This window comes from Microtus pennsylvanicus, chromosome 5 (assembly GCF_037038515.1).
Source record: "Microtus pennsylvanicus isolate mMicPen1 chromosome 5, mMicPen1.hap1, whole genome shotgun sequence".
NCBI lineage: Eukaryota > Metazoa > Chordata > Mammalia > Rodentia > Cricetidae > Microtus > Microtus pennsylvanicus.
Window position 1 is genome coordinate 121,949,057 of NC_134583.1, and position 11,396 is coordinate 121,960,452.

At 39.4% G+C, this 11,396-nt stretch overlaps 1 protein-coding gene across 1 annotated transcript in view; it reads right to left on the reverse strand.

Annotated features, from left to right (window-relative positions):
* The window catches only part of LOC142851421 (inactive heparanase-2-like), an 87,673-nt gene extending 78,851 nt beyond the window's left edge, over positions 1-8,822 (reverse strand). Inside the window, exons 1-2 of the mRNA XM_075975264.1 lie at positions 8,680-8,822; positions 8,164-8,321 (exon numbers count right to left, since the gene is read on the reverse strand). Of these exons, the coding sequence (XP_075831379.1) occupies positions 8,164-8,321; positions 8,680-8,822 (301 nt within the window). The remainder of the gene's footprint in view (positions 1-8,163; positions 8,322-8,679) is intronic.
* Positions 8,823-11,396: the final 2,574 nt, after the last annotated feature.

Genomic DNA, 11,396 nt, shown 5'->3' on the forward strand with positions numbered 1-11,396 from the left:
AAATGTTCTAAGAAACAATAGCATTTATTTTTCCAATGGTTTTATGTTACATGTTCCGTTTCACCTTCAGACTTGAATTTGGCTAAGTCTGGCCTGGTGTTGCTTTTGAATCTAAATCTCACCAGATTTGCTTAAAGCCTACCCTTCCACAGGAGCTTCTAACAGCTGGGCAAGTAAATCTACAATCTGTTTTTCCAATAATTGTAAGAAAATAAACACCCCATTGAGAATAGCATACCTATCTCAAACCAATGAAAGATAGAAAAAGCTTTATCTTAGTGGTGACTACATGTATTTTTCAAGAATTATAGTTTAATGACTGTGTCACCAGAAAGCTCAAGTTCTAGCTTTCAGTCCTCCTTACTCACCACGGGCCTCCTCCACAGCAAACGAAATGCACACCCCTCCCTTTTGTGCGGTGTACTGTAACAGGCAATTAATGCCTTCTTTGAAAAACTTTTGAATTATTCGTTGGAAATCTCAGCAGTGATTTTGGATTCTCATGGGGCACTCTCAAAATCTCCTCTATCATCTGGATATCCTCTGCACTCATACCCTTACCCCAGGCTCAAGTCCTAAATCTAAATGGTACCTGGAATTTGACTCCTAAATCTGTAAGAATGCCATTCTGCAATCTTTTTTTATATTTTGAGCTTGTCAGATAAAGAATACTTCAAAAACATGGAAACATCTAGGGCTAAACTGAAACTCCAGCACACATACAAGCAGACATGCCTCTAACAATACCACAGTGTCATTTCAGTCTCACAGATAAGTGATCAACCTACTACCACAGGACACAAGAACTCATCCCTGTCCACTGTTAGGAATGAGTGGGGAAAATCATAATCTGAAGTGAGACTGTCCTGGAATCAACCATGTCATCCAATTCTAGCATGGTTACTTAAACAGCCCTGAGACAATGTGGAAAATGCAACCTCTTGGTTCCTTTGGTTTGTAATTTCAACTATTTAAAAGGTTGTCTATGGAATTTAACAAATCTCAACTGAGAAGAAAGATTTAAAAAAATAACAGAAACAAGTCTTTCTTGAAATCTCACCCTTATCAGTTCCCTTTTCCTTCACAAATTTCCACTACACCTAGAACTTAAAGAAAAAATAAACCAAAATCTAAAATTACCCAACAATTTTAAAGTTTTTACAATATTTTTTCAAAAATTTTTGTCTCTGTTTTTGCTGCTATCCCTTACCTCAGTATGACAGCTGATCTATCTCCACCTCTTCTTCAATATATATCTTCCAAGACATTCTCACTGCAATGGAAACCATAAGACCCGTCCACACTAATATGTTTATTCTACTCCTTCAGTGCTTCCTAAAAGATGACAATCATCATCTCTTCCAAGTATTCTTCTAATCCCCTGTAATTATCTTTTCATTGTGTATCTAACAACCATCTTGTGACCTAACCTGCAAGACCTTTTAATATGCTTATGATACATAGTTTTTTTAATGCTCCACAAGATTTAATATATGGCTTGATTCAGATTCCAGAAAAGTGAATGGATGAGCAAATTCAATAAGTAAACACACTGTGATGAGTGGAGGGCTATGTTTTAATCCTGGTGTGCTAACTACTCTACATCTGACCTTGTACAACACAGTAAAAGGTTACTAACTGACACAAACCTAGGCATACCTGAGAGGAAAGAATCCAAACTGAGAAACTACCTCCATCAGACTGCCCAGTGGGCGTGTCTGTGGGGCATTTTCTTGATTAACAATTGGTGTATAAGGGCTCAGCCCACTATGTGTGGTGTCAGCCATGGGCAGGTGGTCCTTGGTTGTATAAGAAAGCAGGCTAAGCAAGTCATGGACATTATGCCAGTAATCAATGTTTGTTCATGATCTCTGCTTTAGTTCCTGCCTCCAGGTTTCTTCCTTGAATTCCTGTCCTGATGTCCCTTGGTGATCTATTGTGTTCAGGACATATAAAATAAACAAACCCTATCCTTCCCAATTAAATTCTGGTCATGGTATTTTTATCAGAGCAATAGAAAGCAAAGTAGGACAGAGGTCAATAACTATTATTAGCTTTATTATTTACCCTAAAACCAGGTAAAACCCCTTCACCTAGGTCCCTCTTCTGATAATTCAACTCTCACTTAATTAATTACCTTCTCTGAACTATAACAACCTTAAAAGCTTTTTCTAAATCCTTTGACCTATGGTTATCTCCTTTTTTGTTCTTATAACTATTTTTCTGGTGTATCTTATGAGCCTGAAAAAGTCTGTATTTCACAGAATACTAGAATCAGACACTATATAGAGACTACAGAGTTAACCTTCTTCATTTTAAAATTCAGGAAGTTTTCAGAAGAATTAACACCAATCCCAATAGTACACAATTGCTATAAGAACCAAGACTAATAATGAAATCTCTGTGAATCTCACACATAGAAGTAGAGTTCATGCCTGCAAATTTAATGGCAGACATCATTCAATGTGCCCTTAAGCTGGGCTATATTAATAGCTCACTGGTAGAATTCTTACCTAATATATACCACGACCCAGAGTCACATGCCCCAGAACCATGAAGGAAATATGAGGTGGTCAACAGGGTAGGGGCTAGGGAAAAAATGTGGAAGATAGAAAGGGAAAGTGAAGAAATTATTTCATGTCTACCAAAAATGCTTTTGAACACCATAAAGCCAATTTAGATATAATTTCTAGCAACATGAATTTGTTTGGAATCCTTTATAACATGTACTTCTCTTTAATTACAAACTTTTTATAATTAACAAAAATGTAGAAATACGCTTCTCTAGAAAAGAATCTGATACAGTTCTGGTACATGAAGTAAGATTTTAAAAAATAATTTCTAATATACTTTTCCAGAAAATCTCTTACTGTCCAACTACACCCCATGCTCTCTCAAGCTAAATGCCTTTTCTCCTGGCCTTTATGTCTCTAAGATCTATCATCATTCACAAACTCAACCTGATTTGCACCAAAGTCTTATAATAAATACTAATTTATTCTCCTCAGATGCTAATTCTATGTTGTCTTGCTGTTACTTTTCACACAGAAAGAGAATCTATGAACATATACTGAAAGGGCACTATCCTTTGTTAATAAATACTACAAGGTGGTGTATATAGCCTGTTTTGCTTTAAAGTTTGGCTTATTTATTTCAACACTGAATTATGGATTTTCCCCAAAAGCAATTAATACTAATATTCAAATGGAAATTTAGGACACTATCATTTTCTATTCTGGTTTTTATTGATTAAGATAAAGTTAAACCCAAAGTAAGTATTTAATAATGTTTTTATTAACTGAGTTTCAGGAAACATTGTGTGAAATAAAATGAGATAATGAATACTGTGCAAGTTCAAGACAATGTGTGTATTTTGACAGCTGTGCTACTCCTATGTCATGTGTCTCTACTGATGAAATGAGAACAGAAAGAAGAGGAACTAACTACTTGATCTTCATGAAAACTGAAAAACTCCCTAAAGAAAATAGAACAATAATAATATTTGTACCATGTCTTAGAGTTTAACAATGTATGTTCAAATTCATTGTTTATAATAGTAGAAGTTCTCTGAAAAGACTTCAAGAAATGAAGACTAAAAGTATATGAAATTGTGAAAAAAAACACTATTATATCAATAGCTACAAAACAGACAAAGGAACTACAGAAAGAAAACAAAGAAAAGCAAAATTCAAGACAAAAAAAAAGTATGTATAGTAACATTACTTCCTTCCCAATGCAAAGCTTTAAATTTAATGGTGAAGTTAGACTTAATGCATAGCCTGGAACCAAGACAACTTGATGGACAAAAATAAAATGTCTGTATATGTACCTGAAATAATGAAAGAGTTACTAAAATAGCATTTAAAATGAACTTCCTGGGAACACGCAATGGAGGCAAAAGAATGAAGAATCTTTACATATATCTTGACTCATTGCTTCATTGGTCACTTTTATCTTCCTAGAGATTTTCACAGAACTATTGAACTACTGGAAATATTTGCTAAATAATAAAGTACCTGTGAGTGTTTACTGAAGATCTATCATATGACATTTAGCTACAATATCCTCCTATACTTTGCATTTCAGTTGAAAAGGTGAACCAAACATTTATATATGGGAAGTTACATGTCAAGAAGAGATAGAAAGAGCCAAAAGAGCATAAAGAATAAAAGCATGCCTTCCAGAATAAGAAGAGATCGCTTGGAACTTCCTGATCAAAAGAGACTGTACAAATAAAGAGTATTGCAATATCCCTTTAAGAACCAAGTGTGGTAGTGTAAGATTTGAACAGAGCCAAGAGAAAGACATTCAAGCAGAAATATGCTAGTCAAAAAAAGAGGACATATATTTGAGACAAAAAGGTACTTTAGGGAGATCTGAATAATCAAGGAAGGCCATATTAAAAAATACACAGAAATATTGGGTAGGAAAAGCTTTAAACACCATGTTGAAGAATTTGAAAAGTTTATATAAGCAATCCACAAATAATCAAGGCTTTTAGCAAATAAAAAAAGAATGTAACATGATAAACATAAAATTTTAGACATTTCATTCTTAATATGCATAATAAATGGTGTACATCTTCATTACAGATATCGTTATAGCCATAAAAAGAGGGTGGTTGTACAAATAAAGAACACTAAAGACATAATAAAGAGGGGAAGGCTAGACCAAAACAGACCTAAGAAGAAAATATTCACCCATTCTGTTGTGGGGAACAAGTACAATACAACACACAGACAAGAGAAAGTTAGGAAAACGTGAGATTCACAGAGTTTTTTTAAAAATCATTGTTTTACTTCCTCCACATTACTATGCATATGTGAAATTCAAATTGCCCCAGCACAGAGCAAAGTGCCAAATTGATTGTACCAAATTGATATAAAAACAATGGCTTCACAAAGTTCAAGAAAGTGCAATTGTTCTACTGTGCTTAAGAAGTATTTGAAAAATAGAAGCAACATGACTTATTAATTGCATATTAATTCAAGAGAAAATTCATAACAGAGTAACAATATGAGTGAATTAACTAGAAAAATATGGATTTTGCCCAAGCAGGAGCTGCATTTCAGTTTAATGTTAGTATATCATAAAACGAAGAGTTAATCTCTTCTCTAATCATCACACACACACAAGGCTTCTTTGGCATCTTATCTTAAAGTGTCCCTATAGTCTTTTAATACTCTCAAATGATCCCTAAGCCAAACTCCTTTCACACTGACTTCAATCTTTCTCAAGCTTAATCACTACTCACTACCACTTTACAACATTAAATGTAAATGCTGTAAGAGACTTTAGCCTTCTTATAGTGCTTTGCCATAAACAAAATATTTACAGATTACTTTTTATAATCTTCACAGAAAAACATGCACAGCAGGAATTATCATCATCCAGCGTTACTGAGAAACAGTAAGCCAGTGCCACACAGGCTTAAGTGTTAGATCCAGGCGTACAGTCTGAGCTTTCTAAGCCCAAGTTCCACATTTTCTTCACTATATCATCGGTTTTCATACTTCATTTGTGAGTACATTGTTATTCAATATCATGTTTAAGTGAATATTTTTCAGGTAATAGTATTTTTATTTATATTTTGCACAGGTTTTTATTTTAGTCACAAATGTTGGGCCCAGCCTGGCACAATAAGTGATTTCAATGCCCTGTTTTCTCCACTAGACAAGTCATTTGTTCTTCTGACTGGTGTGGCCTGAACCTGAATATATTTTAATAAGTACCTTGATGGTCAACTATGTAATGCAGAGCTATTTACTAAAAGAATCTAATTATTTTGAGATGTCTGTGATGATTACAATTATCATTGAATGAAAAGTGACAAGAAAACAGACGCTAGTAAAATTGTTATTATACCAAAAATATTTTTGTCTTAAATTCCGCAATGTAACATTTAACAACAAAGACAATATGGGTGATTTAGGGATATGTGAGAACCAAAGGGCAAGAATAGGACATTCCTACTCTCCTCCACTGCTGATATAGTTCATAGCATCCTATTACCAGGGGGACATAAATCAGAAGGAGTTCAGCTAGGAGCAATAAAACAGATTAGGGTCTGGAAAGGCTGACTTTAAAGAAGGTTTTAAAAGAATTAAATCCAGGTAGTCTGTGGAGTTGGTGCCCATGCCAAAGACAAGTTATTTTGAAGGTATGTGTCTTTAAAAATATACAAGTATCACTGTAAATATCTGCAGAATACTTAGAAAAAAAAGGTCAGAAGAAATTTGCAGGCAAAAAAGAAAAACTAAAGGTAGGAGAACTCTCTCCCTCAGGCATGAAAATTATACTCCTATAGGTGTTCAGTATTAGGTTGGAGAAAGTTCATCTTGGATGATGCTATATTAACTCTGAAGTAGAAGAGGGTCTGAAAGTGAACAGACTTTTCTATTCCTCTGGTTTGATGGTTGTTTTGTTTTTGTTTTTAATTCTGCGAAGTTTTACAGACAAATCTGTCTGCCAATTCCTTTTCTCCTCATGATGCCCACTTCCTCCTTTTATAAAGGGAAATAAATTGCATTCTACACTTGAAGCAGAATTCACTATACTCAGTAAAGGGTTGACAGAATTTTAAATTCAAGGTTTAAAGAAAAGATCAATTTCTAAAACATATACTATTCTTTTTCTCCTTCCAGCAATTTCTGGAGGTTTCACATGTTTTTCCACAAACTAAAGAGGAAGAAGTTTTAATGAATTTGAACAAAAACTATCTCATCAGGAAAATCATCAATACATCCCTCTTCTTTCTGATGCCGGAACTGACAGTGACCCTGAGAGCAATGAGACCCTGGGTCATACCACCACCAGAGATGCTATGCAGATTGTCTTTTACCTTTCCTTGCCTCATACTGAGTGACAGCAGATTCTACACGCAGTTCATATTTTATAGCAATGATTTTACCTTTGAAGAGATGAATTCTTAAATACCTTCACTCTTGGGCAAATGTTTCAAAAGAGTAAGTCTTAGCAATGCTTCAAACTCAACAAGCTGTAATCTTGCCCTCTGTCTACTCTAAGCAAAAGATCATCAGCCACCCTACCCTTGGAAAAGATCCTAATACTTCTCCAAAAGTCTCATTCAGTGGATCCCACAATGACAAGAACATCTCCTTTTTCAGGTGATTTCTAAGAAGTTGTAACAAAATCGCAAGGTCTCTGAAAACCTGTGCCCAGTCCCTTAAAGCTGATAATAACAACAGCAGTAATAATAAATACTATGAGAAGGAACAGCAGCACGGGGGGGGGGGGCACGAAAGAGAGAGAATGCCCTTGAAAAAGACACTAATGCCTCTGCTACCAACTTTGACAAACGGTAACTGAAGATGCTACAATTGTCACCTATCTCTGAAAGAAAACTTCATAGACATTAACACCAAACCTTTATAGAAAAATTTTAAGTATCATTTTCATTCATTTCCAATAAAACCAAAATTGTTTAAATTTAAAATGATTGACTTCTCACACAAGAATTTGGAGCTTTCAAAGTCTTTGCAAGCCTTAACTCATCTATCTGATTCTGGCTGTAAAGAAAGCTAACATCTGCAATGCCACTGTTAAACTGAGAGAAACATGTGACTACTGATTAGGCAGTCCAAAGAAGGGAGAAACCTTCCTCACAGTGGAACAATCTAAGAGGTATTATTCCATTAAATTTTAGAGTGGGCTTCAAAAAAGGTTAAATTTCTATTTCCCATTCCAGGAAAAGACGAAATAAGACAAACAAAAGGTACATGTGCCTAGAATTTTAGGAATAAAGTGTGCCTGCCTGGCTCCTCAATAATCTGGGAACCTGGCTCAATTTTCTCAAAAGGGAAAAACAAAACAAAAAACAAAAACACTCAGACCTGGCCCAAAGAAGTATGGCCTACAGGTTCCAGGACTTTGGAGACTCTACCGCCCAGCACAAAAGCAGACAGCCAGGCTATGGACAACTGGGGAGATCTCTTTGCATAGTCACCTCAGGAGTCCTCTCCTAGTGAACCCTAGCCTCCTGCTGCTGTAGTTTTTCAGGGGAACTTCAAACAGGCTCTGTTCCAAATCACACACACACACACACACACACACACACACACACACACACACACACACACACACACGGCAGAGTGCTTGTTCACACCCCCAATTTCCACTCAGAATTGGGACCAAATTTCTCACCATCCTCATAGTTTTTGAGATAGTAATCTGGGCCCGGGCCCCCGCGGCTTTTCGCCGGATTTCTCAGGTTCTGGAACTGCAGGAAATCCGTCCTTTTGCCCCCGAAGCGCAGAAAGGCGGGCGAGAGTCCCCGGGCCAGAGTCACCAGACGCTTGGAGCTGCAGGGGTAGAGAAAGAGAGAGAGGAAAGGATCCCGGGAGAAGGCTAGAACGCACCGGTCAGGGAGCAAGGCCCCTTCTCACTCCCTGCAGGAGACCCGGCGGGAGATTTATTATCTAAACCCGCTCCAGCTTGCAGTCCGAGCAGGCAGCGGGCTGCTCTGGGGCGGCTCCGGTGAACCGGCTCTGCTGTCCGGTTTCCCCTCAGCCTCAGGATTCCCTGGGGCTGTTCTTCCTGACCTCTGCAGGCCACAGCTGCACCCTCCCACCGACACCTGGATGCCCTAAGAACTGCCTTCTGAAGGGTTGAAGATGTGTTTGTTCCCTGTGTTGAGGTAGGGGCATTTGTGCGGCGAACTTGGGGGCAAGACGCAACTGGCTGGCTTCTGCTACTACTAAGAAAGCGCTCCTGGCACAGACGCTCAGGGAACGGACCGCGGGCCTGACTGTTGCCAAATTTCCAATCTGAAGTCCGCGTTGCCTCTCTGCCCCCACGGGCATAGTAACCTCCAAGAAGGTGAAACTTGGCCTACTTTCTCTAAATCCAGGCACAGGACCTAAGGTTAAGAGGATTGCTTTTAATGCCAAAAGTGATTTTCTGATTCTATTAATTACATTGTAACTTAGTAGCTTCCCGAATCTTCAGGCAGACAGAGGGGTTCCCAGGATAAACCCTTGCTTTTCAGTGGACGCCCTCCCAGTCACCCCCTCCCCCCTACCGCGAAAAAATAAATAAATAAATCACAGTAAAAACCTGTCTTTTTGGCACTTGAAATAATTCAACTTGATCTTAAGAAAGATAGAATTCTCCCATTCCTCCCGACACACACACAAAAACGACTCCTAGCCCCAACGGGGCTTTATCTTTCTTTTTCCTTGCCACTTGCAGCGGTTTGGTAGCGCGCTGGGTTTGAAAAAAAAAAAAAGGTTTGACGAATTTTGGAACACTCGTGTGTCGGGGAATTCTGATTACCAGAACAATAATAGCATTTGCTTCTATTCAAGTTCGGAATTTCCATCGACAGGTTTTTTAAAAGCCAAAGACTGCTACTCTGGGAAGGAATAGGGAACCAGCCCTGCAGATGCTCTTAATGTTGAAGCAACCAGCTGTTGAGTCCCGGGTCTATACATTGTTTTTAACGCTTTGCTGGTTCAGGTTCTGAGAATCCAAATCAAAATGGAGACGTTAAAGAGTATCATAAAGGAGGTAGATTCAAAGGGCACAGAAATAAACGGAAATTCCACTTTCAGATACTTGTGGGGAAGATACATGTCTACCCTGAGAGTTCCGATGACCCGAAGGTTTGGCTGGGCTCTCCAGGACCGAGTTCCAGGGTGGGCGCAGTTAAGGTGTCGCGGGGGCCGGGGCGCAGAAGGGACGTCCGCGCAAGTGTGGCCCCAGGGAAACGCGGCATTTCTAATCTTCCGGATAAAGCCTGCACAACCAATGCAAATGCGCCCCGCCACGGCTTCTTCCCCGAAAAGCTGCCTTCCAGAATTTTTCTGCAGCAGGCAAATATTTAGCGCGAACAAGCTGACATTTCTTTAAGGAGGAGGAGGAAGAGGAAACTCGGAGTCCGGGCAGCTGGAGCAGTGCAATGCAAGTGGGGCGTGCATTTAGGGAAACCCCTTTTGCACCACACATTTGGATGAATTCAGAGAAGCGTTCTGCTGCACAGAAAAGCTTTCAAGGATGAAACCCGGTAGTGCAGCGCTGTTCCCGCCCTCCCAACAACTCTACCCTCTGGAACCCCTAAACGGCCTCCGCCTTGGCGGAGACGACCTCCGGGTATATGGGCTACGCTACCAGGACCTGTAGGAGCGCTCAGAGCAGCGCCCACAGCTACCTGCTGCATCCGCAGACTGGAGGCCGAGCGCTAAGGGGCGGGTGCACCCGGAAAAGTAAAACTCGAGTTTCTCGATGAGTGAAAAATGCTCACTAAAGATGTTCCGGACGCAGCCTGGATCTGAAATGGCACTCCAGGCTCTTTGAAAGAGCCCAAGCCGACGTCTCTAACTTGAAGGGAATTTTCAAAAACTTAACACTTGGATATTCGATATTGCAGAAGTTTTTCCTCCCTTTTCTCTTTTGTATTCTTTCTTTTTTTCTCCAACACCCCCTCCCTGCAACTGTCCCTGATGGGAAGGAATCGCGGTTGCTCAATTGCCAGAAAAGTAACAACTGGGGAAAAGGGTGAACCCAACTAGATTGCTAGGGAATCTCAACCTCCGGGTTTGCTAATCCACCACTGCCGGGTTCGGGTTCAAAACCCCCAACGCTTTCCCCTGAGAGTTTCTAGGACCTTTATGTGTCGCGTATAATATAGACTATGACCCGAGCAATGACTTTTTTTTCCCCACTGTAAAGGAAAACTAAACTATGCAGTTACCAAGGAAAACTCAAAGAAGAGGGCGGAGGGGGAAGGGCTCCATCTATAAAAAGTGCCTTACAAAGTCCTCAAGTCTGGTAATGACAGCAGAGGATACAAAATAAAAAATAACTCCAATCCAACTTGCTCACCGCTCAAGACTCTCCTTAAATTCGTTTTCTGTCTAGGAGTGGAAACTGATGAAACCATCTTTCCGTGGCAAATTCCACTTTCATGCAAACCAACTGAACACTCAGACACACGCACACTGCTCTCTCTCACACACACAGCCACTCCTCTGGAGTCTTTGTTGTTCCAGATCTTCCCTTTTGTAACTTCCCTGAACCTCTTGTTTCTTTTTCAGAAAGGGAGACTAATTGTGGATATATGTAAGCACAACATTTTTTCAGTCATAACTGATAAGTTTCTGAAATGCCTTCTGCATTGCAAACATGTGCATCTTAATAGAAAACATTGCTTTTCTCAATCACTAGTTACAGCCTCACAGCAAATATTCCAGGAGGGGGAAACCTCCTTTTTTTTTTCTCTTTGAAAGACAGATCGGTTAGCTGCTGCTGTTGCTGCTTCTGCTGCTGCTGCTGTTGCTGCTTCTGCTGCTGCTGGTGGTGGTGCTGCTGCTGTACCTCCTCCTCTTCTCCTTCTCCTCCTCCACCTTCTTACTCTTCTTCTTCCTCTTTTTCTTCCC